Source organism: Chinchilla lanigera, unplaced genomic scaffold (assembly GCF_000276665.1).
Source record: "Chinchilla lanigera isolate Chin_1 unplaced genomic scaffold, ChiLan1.0 scaffold00042, whole genome shotgun sequence".
NCBI lineage: Eukaryota > Metazoa > Chordata > Mammalia > Rodentia > Chinchillidae > Chinchilla > Chinchilla lanigera.
In genome coordinates this window covers 810,489-832,064 of record NW_004955443.1, presented here as the reverse complement: position 1 = coordinate 832,064, position 21,576 = coordinate 810,489, and the positions used below count along the sequence as shown (strand labels likewise).

The 21,576-nt window shown below is 37.0% G+C and overlaps 1 protein-coding gene across 3 annotated transcripts in view; it reads right to left on the bottom strand.

Moving 5' to 3' along the window:
- The window catches only part of Corin (corin, serine peptidase), a 248,946-nt gene that overhangs the window by 138,536 nt on the left and 88,834 nt on the right, over positions 1-21,576 (bottom strand). For all 3 annotated transcript variants that reach the window (XM_005391890.2, XM_013518122.1, XM_013518121.1), the window contains one exon: positions 12,660-12,867. In XM_005391890.2, coding sequence (XP_005391947.1) covers positions 12,660-12,867 — 208 coding nt within the window. The remainder of the gene's footprint in view (positions 1-12,659; positions 12,868-21,576) is intronic.

Sequence of the window (21,576 nt, the reverse complement as noted above, 5' to 3'; positions counted from 1 at the left end):
TACATAATAAAGGGACACTTATTCTTTCGAGAGATGTTTATCCTTATTAAAGGAAGACTGCTCACTACAGTAAGGAAATCTCTAACTGGTGAAATTTCGGGTACCATTTAGAATTGAAAAACTTTATCTAGCATTTTTCTGAAGCCTAGGGAGATGGATATCAAGCTGATTACCACTTTGAGAGCCAGACTCTCACAAATGATTCCTGGATATTTCCTCACTTCTACAGCTATCTATTTTTTTAATCATTCCATATCTTTTTTCACAATCTTCCAGGGCAGCAGCAATGAAGTTTTAGCAGGGGTACAGCAGATTATTTTCATGTTCTGAAGTTAAATGTTGACTTCAGAACTGACTTGTCCCTCACTCTTATCAGGTCATTTTTTAAAATTTACCATGCTATCACCTTCACAAAGCTACTGCTCCACTGTCTGACCTGCAGCCAGTAGATCACTCACGCCAAGACTCAGTTTCCCTCTTTGGAAAGTGAGAGCATTGAAAGAGCTGGAGTTTGCACCATTTTCTGTGATCCTTTCACCACAAATATTCCACAAATCAAAATTAATTATTTAATGATGTTTCTCAGAGGAGCACTGATAATCCTACCCTTTTGATAAATTTCAAAAGGTAACAGGCATTTTTCTCAAGCTTTGTTCTGGGAATATACAGACATTAAAATACCATTAGGCCCTCTATTCTAAAAATGAGGCTTAACAAAAATGTCTAGAGTGTTCCTAAATAGCTCTCTTAAGAGGTATAACTAACCGAGATTCACAAGCTTTAAATTGCTGGAGCAGGTTATGTTAAATAGTGACAGAGTATTAATAACTAAAAGCCCTTTCAAACAATGAACAAAGGGAGGGCCATTTGTTCTTGCTTTGCATGAAATCCGACTGTCGGAGAAGGGTTGAAGTATTTTGCTGTTCATCACATGGAGCAGGACGGTGAGACAAGCCACACTATTTTGGAATGTAAGTATCTATATCCAAGCAACAAGCAAACCGACAACTGAAAATCGGCGCTCAGCACATGGGGGATCCACTTCAGTTATCAGAATTACTATTTTAGAAATAGTGATTGTTTTAAATTGATGTGTGAAGTTCATTTAGGGTTTTGCCCAAAGTCCCTGATACATTTTAACTAAAGTTAAGGTAGAGAACTCTTATGTGACCTCAATAATTATTTGTTGAAGCATATGATAAATCTATAAATAATGCTATTGTATCATGACAGTGTGGTTTCACTACCAAGGATGTTCTAAAATAATCTACCTGACATGGCGTAGCCATTTTGCCTATAAAATTTTTAGAGAATTTATCTATCAAAAATGTTGTCATGATATACCTATAAACATATAGATTTTTTATCTACAAAAAAGTTCTGAAAAAGACATAAAATTATTGAGTAAGCTATACCAACAAAGTAAATTTGTATGGTCAATGGATTTTTGAGTTTTATAAACCACATTTTTGCTAACTTTTAATTTGGACTACTATTTTAGTTAAGAGAAAAGTTATGAAAGTAGTACAGAATGTTTCCAATATCCTTAATTCAGGCTTCTCCAAAATAATTGTTTTATAATTATTATTATTATATGTAATTATCATATTATTGTTATAATCAACAATATCATATTATTGTTATAATCAGGAAAACAACACTGGTACAATACCTTTAAGGTAAAGGGCTATTCAAAAGTTTCCAGGATTTCTATTCAATTGCATTTTGTTGTGAATTTCTTTTTCTTTTAATAAACAAACTATCCTTTAAGAGAGCTCGGGATTTAAAACTTTTTCCATGAAGAGTGGTGGGGACTTTGCAGTAGGCACACTCTAAGATGGACCTCTGCTTCTCAGCAATCGTGCCCTGGGTAGTCCCTCCTCATGAGTGTGTGCTGGCCTAGTGACTTGTTCCAACTTAAAAGGCAACGGGTGTCGCTTCCATTATGAAGCTAAGCTTGTGACTTCTCTCTTGCTAGCAGACCTTCTCCCTTCATGGTTCTGATAGATCAAGTTGTCACGTTAAGCAGACCCGTGTGGCAAGGATCTAGCAGTCACTTCAGGCCAACAGTCCAACAGCCCTTGGGAAACTGAAATTCTTTTAATAATCCATGAGCTGAGAAGCGGATCCTTCTGTAGACAGACTTCAGATAAGACCCCAGCCCTGGCCAACACATTACTTGCACCACTGTGACCAAATCTGAAGCAGAGGGACAGCCTAAGCCCCTCCCAGGTTCCTGTAACATATAAATGTGTGTCGTTTTAAGCTGCTAAGAGTGTAGTAACATGTTATCCAGCAATAGGGAATAAATGCCTCTTTCTTTGACACATCGCTTTGTCAAGCATGCTACCAACTAGATGTTCTGTTCACTGGTGAAATTCCTGTAATCTTTTGAAAAATTATTCCTAAATGTGTGTTTGTTAGGCTGAGCTATTCAACAAACAATGCTCACAAGTCAGAGTTACAGGCAGATCCCAGATCTGTGGCCCTTATTCAGCCATGAAAAGAATGTTAGTGCTGAAAGAGTCTTGCAAGATAATTTTCTTCCATTTCTTCCTTTATATCGTGAGGAAGAAACTAAACTGAAACTTAAAAGGGGATGGCACAGTCAAACACTCTGCCTCTATCCCAGCATTCCAAACTGTCTCACCTGGGTAACCTCCTCTCACACACAGGAACCACAGATAATACATGAGTGTGAATCTACAAGTGACACAGCAGCGTGAATTTATCACCACCACTGGAAAAAAACACAGCAAAAACGGCCAATGTTCTGTTCTCCTTATCATGGGCCACCAACGCCAGTTTCCCATGTCAGCACAAGCTGGTGTCTCAAAGAGCACTTATAAGAGGTTAGGTTTAGAGGAGGTGTGAGAGAGGTAAGAAAGAGGTCCCTTTGTGTCCCATCTCCACTAGACATGCACATGGAAAACTGAGAGAACAGATGGTTATATTTATCACTGTTTCCATCAGAACAGAAATAATGAAAGAAGCAGGGCATTTATGGGTCACATAGGGTCTAAATCAACAGGCTTGCTGTGACTGTCTTTTGCTTATCTGTGTATAACAGTCACAGCTCTAGCAGGACAGAGATGACGCGTCAATGTTGGACAACCGCATAGTCATTAATGAAAGAGCCATTTACAAAGGCAAGTTTAGTAAAACTAACAAGGGGTCATACCGTACGCTGGAAGGGGAGGTGTTAGCGTTCTAAGTTTAAGAGAAAAGGGGGAAAAGCAGTTTCCCTTGGAACGTGAAGAGCACCATACAGCAAAAGATACCTAATAGGAACAGGGTTCCTTTTTTCCTTGTTTGTTGGTTTGTATTTACATTTCTTTGTTTGTTTGTTTCAGGGATCCAGTTTATCAGAGTACCATTTGGGTGAAAGTATAAGTCATGTCATTGTTTGTAGATGGAAATCTGCCTTTATTTCCACTCACAGAAAAATTACCATCATGTACTTCTTTGAACCAGAGTAAGAAATGAACTTACCTTGCTATTAAGTCATCCGGCACTCCTCCTCAGATATCCATGATGCTCTCGATGATGACGCCATCTGCTCAAGTCCCTAAGCCAATAAGCCTTTGTCTCACTCTCAACTTCACTGTTCATATGTAACTAATCACTAAATGCTGCCAATTTTACTTTCTGAAAATCTTTGAAAGCCATCTGCCCGCATTTTACGTTATAGTAAAATTAGACATTTGAGTTTCCCTACTATGTGGTAAATCTAGGCTCTCCCTCGACTTTATGTGCGTTTTTTACCATCTTGTCCACACAGCAAACTTTTCATCTTCCAAACTCTTGGCTGTTATCTCCTGCCTTCTAGTAGCCTTTCCTAATCATGACAGATGCAATGTATCTCTCCTCCTTCTCTGTGTTTCTACCCCACCTTGAATTGATCACATTGTACAATAATTTGGTTATTTTCCTATCTGGCCCTTCCTGTACTGAGGGGGTAGAAAGCACTACTGTGTTTTATTTGCTTACACATCCCCAGCAGCAAACAGTGTGCGTTAGATGTGCGTAAGTATCTGCTAAAAGAATAAAGAAATCAGTAATTTTCTCAACATCCTTGTTGAAGAAACCTATTTTAGGAGCTAAGAGGGACTTCCCAGCAAGACCCTCTGCCCCTCCCTCAGGCCTCCGTCCACACTCATTCGTAGGAATGGTGTCTGTCGGCAGGACTGATACTGTCGTGACCTCATTCTCCACTCTGGTCGGTTATCACCGCACACTCAGGATGTCTGGCCATCCCTCACCTCCTGGACTTCCAAATCTCTGTGGATCAAATGTGACCTTCTCCATGCAGTTAAAAAAAAAAAACTCTGCTTAAGACTGCACCTCTTGTCACTCATAGCCACTCTCCCAAAGCTCACTGTGTCCTGCTTTGTCCCACTGTACTCATCACTGTGCAATATACTGTAGTATCTATCTGTCTAGTTGTTTATTGCTTGTCTGCCAACAATATAGTACCAACTCCATGAGGCTAAGGATTTTCTTGGCTTGCTTTCTTTTTCTTTCTTTCTTTCTTTCTTTCTTTCTTTCTTTCTTTCTTTCTTTCTTTCATCTTTCTTTCTTTATCTTTCTGTCTTTCTGTCTTTCTTCCCTTTCTTCCATAGTAGAGATTAAACCCACAGCCTTTGTGCTGAACCAAATTTGCAGCTGTATCCCTTGTCTGCACAGTTGGCAAATAAACCTCTAATAAACAAACCGGATGCAGGGGATGATACGATGCTTACTTGAAATAAAGCTGTCAGTAGCAAATTGGGCAAAGAATCAACACCACTTCCCAGTTTAATGGGTTGTATGAGAATTCACAGTGTCTCTGCTTATGAGACCCACCCTCTCCTTTAGGTCAGTAAATTCTATACAAACTATTGAGTCTTTAAATTATTCCCATGGAAGAAGAAAGTGTCAGTAAATGCTGTGGATGAAGACCCTGCAGGTTAAGCATTTTGTTTATTTGCCAAGTGTAGGGTGCCACTCTTAAAATACAGAAATTCAATGGAATACCAACAGATAAACACAGATTGAACTAAGACAGCCATGGATAATGTAAAACCACACAAAATTCCCAAAAGAAAACATAAAATTCCATACCCTTCTAACAAATATGATGCTGATTCTCATTAGTATTTGGCACACTTACTAGAGCCCATGGGATAGGGGATTAACAAATCACAAAAGAAATTTGCAATTGTTAAATTATTTTTGCAGCTGTTTTGATTTTTGCACATCATGAAATGATGCCATAAATATGGATACTCAAATGAACTGAATCACAAATATTGTTTCTACATTCTAGTCACATCCACATAACACCAATGAATTATTGAAGAGAAAAGTAAACAAACTACTCTACTGAACATGACAAGGCATTTTTATAAAGATTTGATCTGCCACAGAGCTTGACTCTCTAGCTTTAAATCTTTAAGGAGTGAAGGCAATCTGATTGTTTCACTCTTATTTCCTATGCTTTGACTCCTTTTGAGTCATAAAATGAGACCTCATCTCTTATTTGCTATTTTATGCATATTGCCAAAAGGAAGACCAGTTTAGTAGTGTTCCCTGATGTTGCAGAAAGGACCTGTGTGTGACTGGACACCTGAACCAGCCAGGTCGCAGCAGCACTGGTGTGGCTACAAAGACTACTGCTTCCACGCTAGCAGGTGCCCTCAGACAAGGAACCAGCAATGCATTCAGGATATGTAGTTGGTCATAGCAACAAAACTCATTTATTTTCTTTGATTATTGACTTATATATTTTTAAAATTACATAATTTTTATTCTGTGACACTTTCATTTATTCTTAAAGGTGACACAATAAAGATTTTTGCACATAGTTAAAATCCTGAATAAAATAAATTGGCAATATGTGACTAATCTCTATTTAGAGAAAAAAAATATATTGACTTTATATAATTAATAAAATATACAAATGATAGTTTTAAATCAAATTTTCCAGTTGGTCTTTAAGATGATTTCATGGTTACATTTACATAGAAAATTTTCAAAGACTATGTTACAAAATAACATAATTAAGAACACAGTAAGCTTTCTGAAATAATATAATAAGCAAATGTATTGGTTTTTTACTAAAACATTAGTTTCATTAAAATGGTATAGCAAGATAAAATGTGCAGCAGTAGAAATTTTGAGTATGAATTGGATGGTGGAAAACAAGGTATATAGTTTTTATGTAGCAAATACTTTCTTCCCAAAAATCACCCCCAATAACAACTTTGGTGCCAATTTTGATCATTTGTCTGGTAGCCATCTTAGGCTTGCCTAGTAATACAATGAGACCAAAATAGAGTAACTCAATTAACTGTACATTTGAAGTGACAGGAAAAACAAAACATTAAGCCAGTTATTGAGACATTGTTCACATATAAAATGCTCTAATTAACGCAAACAGCCTGAGGGGTTTTGAAATTAGCATTTACCTGTGAAAGCACTGCCTTTGTCAAGGCCATAAACGAGTTAACTTCCTAAAGTTTACTCCTACTTCCTTAATTAGAATTGGTGTGTACGTGTCTGTGTGTATATATGCTGGTGATAAGAACAAATCTTATTTTAACTTTAAGTAATGGAAACAGGATACAGACACATTTTTACCAGGGAACTCTGCTACTCTTGTAAAAGAGTCTAAAGTGCTTCTAAGAAATGAACAAACTGTGCCTTCCAAAAGGGAAATCTTAAATTTTTTTAACATTATTTTTCTTCCTCACTAGTAGCTGAAGCAAAATATTGAGTTTTGTTGTTGTTGTTGTTTAGTTTTTAATACTACACTTAAGATTTTAGCAAACTAAAAAGCTTAAAAGATGAATGTAAGGTAAATGGAAGGCAATATAGCAGAATTCTCATCTTGATTTATTATCAAGACCTTAGAAATAAAACTCACTGAATTAAGTGTGAACAGCAGGATGACAGAGGGGCAAAACTTAACATCTGCAACCAGAAATTCTGTTTCCTACCGTGAACTGTTTAACTCTGAACAAAGACCAAGCCACCCAAAATGCACAGGATACAAGCAGATAATTTATCACCTCTCTGATGACATATTTTAGTTACACAATAGAGAAAGATGGTTTTAGGTAGCAGGCTCCCAGTTTGCAAAGTCCTATTAGCAAAGCAGAAGTCCCACAATCAACTCAGACCATCCTTTCTGAAGACAGTTGGGCAACCATAGGTGTAATTGGATACAGTCTGTCAGATGTCAAAATGACTCCTCACAAAACTTCCAGGTGGATTTTCTCACTATCATTTCCAAAGCAAATATACAAGTGGCCCAGAGAAAAGTGATTTGATTTTATTCATTTGATTTTATTCATCTTGTTTCATGAGTTTTTAGATTTCCTTAGTGACTAGTGTCATGGGCCCCTCTGAACAGCCTTAATCCAATAGGAAGCCAATCTACCATAAGATGCTGGACTCCCTACGCAACATCTCCAGTAAGTTTTCGTCATTCCATTTCAGTTTCTTCAGTGATCCCAAACAATACCATTTCCTGAGACAGTAATTTTATATTTATACAACATTTTATCTGTAAATTTCTTCTTTGGTTAAGTTGGAATTTACTTCTCTATGACTTTCAGTTAGGAGCGCTATCTTTGCCCTATGGTAGAATATATTAAATTGTGGTTCCTCTTCTCTACCATGGCCCAGACACATCTGATGATGGGCACAGTGTTCCCTCAGGACTTCACACTTACTTCCCTGAACTACTCATCACATGGAGATTCTCAACCATCAACCTGGTCGTTATCCTCTAGACATGTTATCATGATTTTTTCTGGCCTTTAGATAGACCTAATTCTAAGATTTTTCATTACAGTTAAGGCTAAAGTTGACTCTGCATATGGGTCAGTATTAAAATGAAAGCACAAAGCCACTAAGATGATCCCCAAGTATAATATATTTTCTCAATGATTAGGTTCAGAATTTTAACAGTGATGGAGAAATGCAAGTTAGAAGAAAGGAAGAAATGTGCAAAAAAATTTGAAGAAATGTGCTTGATCTTCAACACAAACATAAAAATAATGATATTAAATAAACTATGGAAATAGTTATATAGTTCTTAGGTTTTAGATACAATCTTCAATCTCTACTCATCTGGCCAGATAAAGAATTTTTATTTCATTGTCTTAGGTGCTAAGCAATTCTGCTAAGAACCTCCCAGCAAATCAATACTATTCGGGGGAAAAAAAGTCATTCATCAAGTTCCTAATTCTAATCCATTACTTCATGAGCATAAAAGATATGAGTGGCATGATTAAAAATCAGCAGGGTCTCCTAAGTGTCCTCTAGAAGCCAAGTCAAGGCTGGGCTTTCCAGATCAAATATACTTTCAATTCTGATAAGATTAGAAGACCATCATTTGAGCAAAGTGAGAAAGGCAACAGGTGCATATCAAGAGCCTGTGACTCCAGTACCATTTCCTGTTCCAAACATAGGAGTGTCATGTGTACTCAGCACATCAAAAAGATATCTACAAACTTCTTTTATTTTTTGACAAAGCAATTATGAATTTTTTGCTAGTTATTTGCTAATATTGTTAAGCATGCCATTCTAACCCATATATTTTAGGACTACACAAATAGTTTGTCAATTAAGTTTCCATATTTAGGAATTACAGTATGTGATGTGCACATTTATTAAAAGGAAACACAGTTAAAAGTAAAAACCATTAAAGTCCATTGTTAAAACATATAATGTAGTTAATGAGTATCTGAGGTCTCAAAGGAATCAGGTTAAAAACTATACTAGAGGCCCCCAGAGGTAGGGCCCCCAGTGCATGGGGAGCCTCAGGCGGGGAGCGCTGTTATGCGCCAGCCCTTAGGCTGGCCCCCCCCCCCCGGCTCAATTGAGATCTATCATGACACAGAGAAACAATGACACAATTGGCCCACCATGCACCAACTGCAGTTGCCCACCCACGGATGTGTGTGAATCATTCAAACTTTGAACAACCCCTGGGAATACATGCCATACAATGGGCCACTCTTGCTTCTGTCATTGAGAACCGGAAAGGTCCAGAGCCAGCAGAGGAGCAGCTGCTGAACAAGGACTCAGAGAACATGAGAATGCAGACTAAGCCCATGGAGTCAGAGGTCCAGTGGACTGGGGTCACGAGAGCCGCTTGGAAGCTGTAAACCAGGAGGACCTTGCACAGTACCTGCAGAGACTCCCTGGAAGCCATTCTTCCCCTGACAGTACAGGCTGTGGTGGAGCTCCAGAGAAGTCTGCAGCAGGATTCCTGCTGCCTGTGCTGACAGTTGGGGAGAGGACACTAACTGATTGTGGGGTCCCAATGCGATGGGAGGCTGGAGAGAAAACGCTACAAAAAATGGCTTTCGCCCCAGATGACTCACTTGATTTTTGACAACTCCTTGGCTCTAACTACTTGTTAGATCCTTCTTGTGTATCTCTGTCTTCCTGAGAAACCACTTTAAAGATACCACCATGTATTACAGCAGTCATTGATATTTTCCCACTAATCTGTCCATAACTCTGTAATGTTTGTATTATTCCTATCCTATTTCATAAATGGATCCATGTTTATTATTATGTGTTTCCTACAACAACCATTGAAATTTATTAAATGATTATTCAGTAGGTCACTCATGTATAGTTCTATTTATATTCTTTAGAAGCCACTTTGAAGATACCTAAGTATAGTACAACAGCTATTGATAATCTCCTACCTCTTTTGTCTGTAACTCACTATTATTTGTCTATTTGTTTTCCTGAGATACTATCTTATATATAACAATATGTAAAACAATAACCATTGATAATTTCCTACCACTTTGTCTGTAATTCGGTAAGCCCTTCCTATTATTATGTTATCCTTCTTTTACTCTTTAAAATAAAAAAAAATCTATACTAGTTATGCATCTCACTAATCTTTTGAAATTAAATTTTAAATGTTATTATTTCCTCCAGGAACAGATACAAGAGATTTTCCATTATTTGAATAGTAGAAGAAGCTAACTAGTATAATAGATGATCCAAACTAATACAATATAATAAAAGTGTGTGAGACCTCATAATTATTTTCTACATTTTCTTTTCTTTTGCTTATTAAATTAGGTTACAGGTCCCACGCACACACCAAGTGTCAGCAGGAAGCACTGGTCTGAAAGTACAATTATAAAGCTAAGTATAATAATAATTGTAATAATAAAATAGGTAAATCCCCAAAGGACACTTGAAAACTGGCTACAAATTATTACTCATTGTAAGAGAAAATGGAAAGCTCTCCTACTAGCAAATTTGTCAGAATGAACCAAATCATAAGAAAAACAAATTCACCTAAAAGAGCTCTGAAAGTTATAAGCAACTTCACTAAAATTTTGTAAAATTGTAATTGATAATCAAGTAGAGATTGAATTATGATAAGGAGGATAATCAAAATGAATTTAAAGATTCCTGGAAGCTCAATGTACTCTCTTATTATTTTATTTATGGGCACATAAGAGTCTACAGAGAAATTAAGACAAAGTATTATAAGCAAAATTGTTCAAAAATAAGAAATAGAACTAGAATCCAGTGGCAGAAGCCTTTAGTAGTCTACCAAATTTTCTTTAATCCATACAGCATTTTACATTTTTTGCAATGTTAGCAAATATTAGAAATACTTTTTGTGCTATTTTATTAATACTTTTGTCTTTTTTAATTCACCATTTTGTACATTTGTTGGCATTTATTTTCTTGTTAGAGATGAACAATGTTTCAAGACTTTTGTATCATTCAATCCTCACATTAATTTTGCAAAATGTAACTAGTATTGCCATTTTACAGATGAGGAAGCCACGACACATGGTTCCATTAGCTGCTTCCTTAACTAATGTAGTGAGTTGAAAGGTAGACCCCAAAGAGATATGTCCACATCCTAATCCCTAGAACCTGTGAATATGACCTTATTTGGCAGACAGGGTTTTGTAGATGTAATTAAGGACCCTGAGATGCAGATATGCTCCTGAGTTATCTGTGTGGGCCCTAAATCCAACGACAATGGTCCTCACAAAACACCAAAGTGGAAACACGTAGGGGTAGACCATTTGAAGACAGAGACAGACATTGAAGTGATGTGATCACAAGTTAAGCAATTGAAACCACCAGAAGACAGCAAAGAATAAACATGAACTCTCCCCGGAAGCCCTGGGAGAGTACAAAGCCCTGTCAGACTTTGAACTTCCAGCTTCCAAAACAATAGGACAACAATTTCGGTTACATAAGACACCCAACTTGTAGTAATTTGTTATGGCTGTCCTAGAAAACTAACACAACCCCCATACACTATTGCCACTGTCAAGAATATAAAGGGTAACTTTAGGACTACCCCCTATTTTAACTCCTGAGACAGCCCTAAGTGGGCTTCTATCTCTGTAGCATGAAAGGATTTTCTGCAATGGATTTCTTACTCGGCACATTTCCCTGAATGCTGTGCCTGCTGATAGTTCTTTACTCACTTTTATAATTCAGAATCTATGGTTTTATTCTACCTTGAAGCAATGACAATCCAGTCTTCCTGCTGTTAAAATAATAAATGCCTTCTCCCCTATTCCCAGCCTATTTCACACACTAATTAAATTAGTTCAAATAATATGGAACCTATTTCCAGATGAGAATACAATTCAATATAACATTACTGTTCAGAAAATTTCCTAACATTTTAATCCAGAAAATAATTAAAGTTATATGGGAATATGCATTTAACATGTGCTTATAATAAAATAAAGAATATGCATTTAAAATATACATATAGTGTTTCAAATATCCCATGAAATGCTTTTGATTGATTTATTCTTATTAAGCATTACTTCTAATCCTATTAGATATTGTGTTGCATCGACTGTTTTGTCCATCCACATCTACTCTTTAATCTCCTCAGCCTGCCCTGGGTTCCAGTGTTACGGGGAAAACCATTCAGAATCTCACTCATACTTGATTTAGTTGGTTAAGATTTAGGAAGTTAAAGCCATTGAGATTCTGGATCTCACCCACTGAACTTACACAAATTGTAGGACTTTCTTGTGCTCTGGTTGTGGGTGATTTCAGTTGGAGGGAGACACTGGCAGACAGGAGGGCAGGGGAAAAATGAGGGCAGAAATTTGATCTCTACCCATTCCTATACTTCGGAATTGAAGGGTAGCCAGTGGCTGTATCCTCTGCTCAGCATCATGGGACCTGGTTTGTTGGAGACCCTTCATCCATGCCTGCAATTCCCCCAGTACAGCCGGGCTTTTTGCCCTTCAAGCCTTGGATGGTCAAACTGCATCTCCCTGTACTAAGACTCTGCGGCTTCTCATCAATTATTTGTTTTCTTTACCTGCCCACACCTTCAGAAATAGTCCCTTCAGTAAACTCTTCCAACTACCCCTTGAGTGTGCTGAATATCTTCTGCTAGACTTCCACTGAAACAGCAACTGCATATCATTCAGAGACCATCAACCTAATATACTGAATAATTTATCCCTATGAATAAAATCATTCCACCTTTTCTGAATACTTCTAGTTTTAAAGAGTTACAACTAGTTATGAATGATATGAGTCTTTTTTTTCATCCAATACCAACAAAAATGAAAAATGACATTTGTCCCCAGAATCCAAATGGATTCCTATCACAGAATGATTTTGGTTCCAAATACCTGTCATCACCATCAATGACGCACTCAGGAAAGGCAAGACTACAGCCAAATAGCATGATATATTTATAGCAACTGAGGCGGTGGAGGTAGGTGAAGAACTTGAGGAACTTCTCTGTTTCTATGTTTTCAATGGATGAGATTAGAGATGCTAGTGTGGTGTGGTAGGGCAGCATCTGACACTGGCTGTGGGTGATGTTCATACAGGCACCTGGGAAGTAAAGACAATGACATTTAGAAGTAGACACATCAGAAATATGTTTGCAGACTCATTGGATATAACAGCTTAATATATTGATGCGAAAAAATATATTCTGTAAATAATGTTTATAGAAAAAATTAATACAAACACAAACATATAAGTATGAGTATATGTGTGTGTGCATAAAATGACACCAACCCACTAATATTTACAGAGGTAAATCACTTGTGTTCTGGGCAAATGTGTAGAAAAATACACATTTTCATACATAGTGCTTGAGATCATAGCTGGGCAGGATCATATGGTATCAAAAAATTTTAAACACACATATGCTTCCACACTACAATATCACTTTTAGAAATTTATCCTAAGGAAATAATCATGACTGTGAAAATAGATTTATCTACAGAGATTTCCATTTCTGCAGTTTACTATTTTTCAGAGACATAAAATCTATCTGAACGGTGAATAAAGGAGATTAGTTTGAAACATTAGGAAGCAAACAACAGAATATTTAATTCAAGTGTGTAAGAGATGGTTTAGAAGACTTTAATCAAATGAAGTGATGCTCATCATAAAGAGAAATAGCAAGTCATAAAACAACCTGTACCCCATGCTTTTTTTTTGAAAACACATAATTATGCAAGGATTTGTAATGCTGTTTATCTCAGAGTTCAATATCACTTACACCCTCAGATTTTATTTCCTGTCATAGCTGGTTCTTCTAGACACTACCACACCCATGGCCTTTCCAACTCTTTCATCCCAGAAACTTCTCTGGGTGGTTAGATATAAATAAAAATGCTGACATGGATCCCTATAATGGGGGTGTTAGGAGATTATTATAGTTTTCTTTTTATTTTACATTGGAGGGGTTGGTTTATATAAAGATTTGTTACTTTTATTAAAAAGGAGAAACTCAAAAGTTTGATATTGTTGTTCATACAAACTATGGTTTAAAACTAAAATCTTTGGCCTTTAGAAATGCAGCAGAATTTGTTCTGCTTTTAGGGAGGAAAGATTACAAGGGAAAGGGAACATCACTTCTGCTTGCTATATAATTCCCAGATAAATGAAGGGGATATCTCTCCAAACATGAGACTAACTCCATTTTAATAAAAGATGTTAAAAAATAACAGCATTTATTCCACTTACATCACTTTCACATGGCTAGACTAACACTTTACCTGTCACACAGAATAAATACACTGTCTAGTGACTGCTTCATTCATCCTGACAGATCACTTCAGAGTCTTCTGTAGGTCTCCTTCCAAACTCATTTCGAATCTCACTTTTCTTTCACACTTCTCTGAAAACCCGCAAGCCCCACAGGAATCATGTCTCCCAAATGACCAGATTATGAACAAAAAAATACACTTCCCTATTGTTAGATCATTGATGGCTCAAAATGTGCTAAGCTTAGAGGGTCAAAATAAGGTTTGCACTTTCAAGGCAACCAACAACACATGGAATTTCTCTATATATCAGATCTTAGAATACACTGAGCAAAGAATTTCAGGACACAATACTATGTCACTGTAGTTCTCCAGATTCACAATACAAAATGAGAAACAAGGACATTAAGGAGGCAAAATTAAATAAAAATATGGAAGCAGAACACAAATAGACGCACACATAGATTCAGCTTCCCGTAAGTGCTGAGGTGAAATGTTCTGGGCAGGTTTCAAGAAGACAGCGTTCAAGTTACTTAGTGAGGGAAAGTAAAACACATCTCCATGGGGAAGAACCTTTCAAGCGGGGAGAAGGGACAGACAGCAGACTGTACCACAGTCATGTGTATCGTGCTCCAAGCAGAGAGGTTTGCTCATAAAAGCTGAGAAAGAGAAAACATTTCTCTATCAAAAATGAAAGCATCTGCAGAAAATTCAGACTCAGGAAGACATGTACTCAGAACTGACCTTACCCTGGGAAGATGCTCTCATTCACAAGAATCTCACTGGGAAAACCAGTGATGTCGGATCTGTATGATACATGAGGAAACTCCACTGTAGATGGTTACAAAACCTGCGTCAGGGTACACAGGTGTTACAGGCACATTCTAAACCTGAGACCTACATCCCTAGGTAACTTCATCTGGAGGCAACTTCGCTAATGCAAAGAGGGTTCTTATGTGAAAAAGTTCTTAAATGAGGTAATTCCTAATGGCCCATGAAAGGGAGACACTAAAAAACTTATAATATCATAAGACCTGTATATTAGTCTCTATTGCTAGTAACACAATACCACAAACTGAATATATTATAAAGAAAGAGGTTGATTTTAGCTCATGGTTCTGGGAGTCAAGGCTGAGGGACTGCATCAGCTGCTGGGGACTCTTTGGCGTCCTAAGGCAGCATGGCGCCTCACACAGCAAACCCCATCAAGCTGGCTAGCTCTTGCCTCTCTTCCTCTTCTTACACAGCCACTGACTGCCTTCTGGAGACCTCATCCCCATGACCTCGTTTAAACTGAGTTGCTTCCCAAAGACCCTCACAAACTCCAAATGCCATTTCCATACAAGTTTGAGGAGTCATTTTCCAATACAAGAAACTTGAGTGGTCACTTTCAAATCACAGCAGTCTGTATATATATTAACATATAATACATATATGCTCATATATGCTCATCACATTTCATAATTAGCTCTAATTATATTATTTCTTAGAAATTATCAGCTCATTTAGATGACCTAAAGCTCATTCTCCCTACCTAGTCGAAGAAAACATTGGTTATTGACAGATATGTGAAAAACACAAGATAGAAAGAAAAATCATATTTTGGTTGACGATACCACATTCATGGCAGAGTGAGCTGTACAAAAAAAAAGATATTTCTCTCTGATGCCTATTTCCTTGGGAAAAGAAAACTGATGCTTGGGGAATGATGGAACTGTAACATGCAATCTTAATAGTAAGTCTCAAAATAATTAGTATAGATACAAATAATAACATCATAAGTTTATGATGGCTTCTCAAAGCACTGTCAAATTATAAAATTCAATCCTACTAATATAACACATATTTTCCCATTATAAATGAAAAGCTAAGGATCTCAAAAATATGCAGGCAGACAGAAAGATGATGGAAGGACAAACGGATGGATGAATAGGTAGGTAAATAGACAAAAATGTGATTTAAAGAAAAACACCAGTCCAGTAACAAATATGGAACTGGCACTCCAGCCCTCTGCCTCTGAGGGCAGCACTCTTCTCACTGCACCACAGCGGCCAACAACCACCGAAGAAATCACAAGGAGCAAGAACTTAAAATGTAGCGAATGATGAGGGAAGACGTAGGGAAAAGAAAGAATTCATTTTGATGCTTGAAAGACATAAGACTTGATGGGCAGAAGGCATATAAGAGGTTACTAGTGGCCGAGAAAAATAAAAACACAACGACTGAGATTCATATAATTACATACTACAAAAAAAAGACTGCAAGATAAGTCCAGGAAGAAAAAGTCACAAGACTTAGCTAAGAATTTGCTCATAGCCAACAAATATAAAAAGGAATTACTTTCTAAGGCTTCGACTTCAAGCCTTTCATATCAGGTAATTGTGTCAATTTCCTCCTATCCCTCCTGCTTGAACATGTGGTCAAATATTATTTTTTCACAGAAGACTCTATTGTCTTTGAGACATGTAATTCTAGTACTGTACTGTATACATTCTCCCCACAAAAAATGAGTTTTCATAAGCCACCTGCATGCTGTGCCTCCTGAAAAGCCACTTCTCTGCAGAAGAGAGGAAGGGCATTGCAAAAAAACAGCTCCTAACTGTTGCTTCTGCACTGAATTTCATTTCCATAGGTGGAAGAAGAGAGTAAGTGAAGGTGTTTTTCTTCCCTGAGAACATACTACAGTGCCTAACAGAAATTAGAGGCCAGGGTTGGTATTCAAAACACAGTGGCTATAATTAACCACAGTTGTCGTTATAGACATCATTATTTAATTCATATGCTTTCTCTTTAAAGAACATTTACTTCAAGTGGGGATATAAAGAGTAGAATCTAAAAACAGACCTGAAAAACAAAATTGCCTCCTGATGTAAAGTACTTCTGGTAAAACAGAAATATTTGTTCTTACAAGTGCCTCAATTCTAAAATACCATTGCCAGTAAGTCATGACTTAATAACAATTTTCAGAATATGCACTGATTATAAGACAGGGCTTAATCTGAGAAAAAAATTAAAAATATAAAAGTGCTGCTGAGAGTTGTGTTAGTGATTTGATTTGTTATGTTTTGTTTTGTTTTTGTAACCTGACTCAATAGTTTTCCAGATCAAATTGAAACTTAGCCACTCATATCTCATTGTTAATCTTTTTAGATGCACTAAGAAGGATAGAGGGGATTCTCGTGGGAATTTGCCTGGTGTCCATGCAGAAATTATGGTAAATTCTATCTTAATGCTTTAGGGGCTAGGAGATGTACTATTATAAATTCTTACTTTTTAAATATTTGATTACAAATAAATGTAGGCTCAAAGGTCCTAGGTGAGTAATGTTAAAATAACAATCCCCATAAATAATCCTTTTGATTGGATTAAGGTGGAAAAAGTGTAGTTTCACTTATTGAACATTTCTGCATTTAGTCCTTTACACTAATGATTTTGTCACTTTATTTTCTGTTATTCTTAATTATATATATGATCTCATTTTCAATTAGTATAGTAAGTATATTTGAGTTTTATTTTCATGGACTTATTTCAACAATGAATTGTTTTTAAAAAGAATCTTAAAATCAAATAATAATTACCTTTTATAATAAATGCAAGATGTAACTTAACATCAGTGACTAAAATGCATTATTTGCCAGGAAATATCTCAAATTAAAAATAATGAAAAGTCAACTCTCCAAAATACTTTGCCACTTTTTGTCTAACATCTAATAGGAAACCTTGTTAATCTTTCTGATTCCCTTTACAGTTGCACTCATAACACAAGGGCTACTTGTACCGATTCCATTGCACAGGCAGGGAATATTTTTTCAAATCCTAATTGGTATGCTCTAATTTGCCCACATTACTTCATTTTTAACTGATAGATTTGTTTCACAAGTATCCCCCCCTGGATGTTTCTGCATTGTTTGTCCTACTCCCAGATCCTGAGAATTCAAGAAGATAGTAAAGCAGAGTTCTTTGTACACAGTGCTTTTCAATGGTTTGGGAAGAAAATCATGACAGAGTTGGCCTTTTCCTCAAATTTTTCTTTTTCATTTCTCTCATCCAATTTGTCATTAATTTTGTTGCTGCTTTTCATATGATATCTTTTATTGCTATATCTTTAGTTTAAATCCTTTTTGTAATTATACCTTTATGAACTTTTTCACATTTACCATCTTTGTCCCCAGTATTTACTGAACAGCTACAGCTCTCCTGGCATTGTACTCAGCCCTTTCACATACATGGGTTCATTTGCCCTCCCAACAAGCTATTACTCTGCTTCACAGCTGAGGAAACAAAGTTAAGTGATCCCACCCACACACAGCTACTAATGGCAAATGTGGAATTTAACCCAAGTCATCACACTGCAAGCCCACATCACTTTCTACCAACAGCTGCCTCTCTACTCTAAATATTGTAGTTCAGGCCATCGTTTCACCCGAGTCTGCACCACTACTAAAGTGGGGGCCCCTGGGTTCCACAAGTACAGTCTCGCTCAATCCTCATTCAACAGATTTCTATTGTGTTCCTGCTCTGCCAGGTATTTATTTCTCTACCAACCACGCAAATGATACTAAACAAACAACGTCTTTGTCCTTATAGCCTAGTACTGGGAGAAGATAAAAGAATACATAAGTACATGTAGGTGAACACTTCCTAATATATATGATGAAATACATAATCGTAATGCTCAGAAAGAATCAAAGAAGCCAAAATGCCTTCTTGTGGGGAGGCTAACAACACAGTAAGCCAATTCTTATTAGGACTGGAATAGGACTATTAGTTTTACGAAAATTGTCATAGTCAAAGTGGAACTGCCTGTGCCAACACTCACAAAAAACAAATAAATAAATACAGGCTGCCGCCCAGGAAGAATTCTCACACACGATTGCCTGATAACAGTAACTGTCGCAGAAGGCTGTGGGAATCGTGGCATGTACAAAGGCCACCATAGACTTGCACATTACTTTGCAAGGAGGTCTGTCTAACAACTGTTTAATCTTGAGCTGATGCCACTGTTATTAATCCTTGTAGCCAAAAAGGGTTGTTTCAACATATTTTATGTGATCCTCATTTTACCTTTCAAAACTTCCCCTTGCCTCAACTTTTTTGATATGCACATCATTCACTGTGGCAGGCATATTCCCACTGCAATGGTCTATTATTCACAAATAAACTTAATTAGTCTTTGGAGAATTTCTCTCTGACTGTTATTTAGGTTGACAGTTTTGAAAGCAAATTCCCCTTCTAAGAATTATACCAGAACTAAACATTCAAGCAGCTTAAACATTATAAAATGCAGATGCCAAGAAACAATTTGACCCAGCCTTCTGATTTTCCACTAAGTTAAAGTCACACTCAGATATGTTGCTCGTTACATCCTGCTTTCATTGTTCTTGTTATAATATTTAAGTTGTCATCCTTTTATATTTACTGAGGACTCATCGTTATCAAATAAGGACATCAAAGGGAAACAAATCCCTTCTCACACCAGATTAATCAGAGCAGCTAAATGACCTTGTAAGAATAAGGAGCCACAGCAGAAAACTAGCCTTTTCAGGAGACAGCAAACATTCCTATATGCGTCTCATTAAAGGTGCGCCCATATCTCACCCTAACATCATCTTCTTTTCTTTACATTACAGCATAGAACTACCTAACACAGACAGACCTCAGCTTAAAATGCAGTTTTACCCTGATAAACCCATCATGAATTGAAAATACTATCAGTCAAAAGGGAATTCAGTACACCGAGTCTACAGTGCAGCATCGCAGCACACAGAATAGCAGTTTGTTTGACCGCATAATTGCATGGCTTCCTGGGAGCCGAGTCTGGCTGCTACAATCCAGTACTGCGGGAGTACTGAACTACATATTGCTAGACTGGAAAAAGATCAAAATTCAAAACATATTGTTTCCACTTAATGCGTATCATGTTCACAACACCATGAAGTAGAAAAATCATAAGACAAACTATCATAAGTTGGGAAACATCTGCACTTTCTCATTTAATTATTTGTTTGCTCCCATTATTCTCCTACATGAGACTAGGGATTTTGTCACTAGAATACCAGTGAGATAGCAAATAGTATACACCCCATAGCTATTCACTGGATAAATGAGTAGATTAAGCGGGATAAACTCTCGACTTCAAAAGGTATCTGGACTGAAAACTACAGAAGTAATATGAAAAGGCCAATATATCTGAGACTGACAGGCACCAAAATACTGATGGGAAATATTGCTCCTATTATTTCACTGTGGCTTGTAAAGTTATCCCAGCCTGCTTCACTCATCACATCAATTCCTGTCTTGGAGTACTCTCCCGACTACGGAAGTAAAAGAGGGGAATGGAAGTAAAGGAGCAGAACTCTGCTCTCCTTAGCCAGACCTTTGTTGTCCTTTGCCATAGTTGATTGCTTGAGCATGAAGCCCCACTGTAATAGGGAAAAAAGGACATGTTTATGACTTATAAAAGCTATAGAAAGATGAACAGCTGAGTACCATACACTAAAAGGCTTTGAAGAGCTCTGAAGAGAGTGTGGGTATAAATCATAGAGAGTAGGATCAGAGTTACATTAACATGAACTACCCCAGGATTGAGAAACAAGCCAAGAGATTAGATTCAGCCACGCTTTTATGTCCAGCCCAAGTACCGACCATCTTGTGTTATCCTGACCTCTTTAGGATCCTAACTGGTAAAGTGGAAATAACAGTAATACTAATCATACTGTCGTGAAGATCAAGTCTGTCCACGCTGGTAAAGACCTTCAGGTAATGCCTTCATTCTACATTCCGCTGATGTTTGAGCAGTGGCAGTACCTTCAACAAGGATAAAATGCAGCACTTGGACATAAGTTTACTAGCAGTAGACCCTAAATAAATCACTGGTATTTGGTCAAATGGCCTTAATATGAAAGGCATTATAAATTTATTTTCAGTCAGGGAAACTACAGTGGCACAAGCCCCTGGCTGGCAAGTGCGAGGTCCTGAGTTCAAGTCCCAGTACCAAAAAAATTTATTTTCACTTACTGTTTTTGTAGTAAAGTGAAATAATTTAAAAATAAATTAGATTAAAGATCTTTCAGTGCCCTCTAGGTAGATGTTCTCTAAGAGCTTCACACATGGTACCGTATTTAGTTCTCATATCATCCTACAAAATAGCTTTTAATTTCTAGGTTGTAAAAGATGAAATAGCCAATAAGGTTGAGAAAATATTCAAGGTTACACAGATACTAAGTTTTACAGATGAAACTGAACCCAACTTTTTCTAATCCCATTGACTAGCATTTCCCTCTGTATCATTCTGTCAAAAAGACTGTCATTTTAAACACTGTAACTTACTCCATTCATTGTAAAATATTCTGGTGATTCCTCTTTGAGTTCTAGCAGTAGAGGTGCTTCTTCAATATTGGTACAAACTAAACCCTCCTAAGGAAAATAATCAGGGGCTGGGGATATAGCTCAGTGGCATAAATGCCTGCTTGGCAAGCGCAAGGTTGTGAGTTCAATCCCTGGTACCGCAAAAAAAAAAAAAAAAAAGTTGTAAAGTGAACAT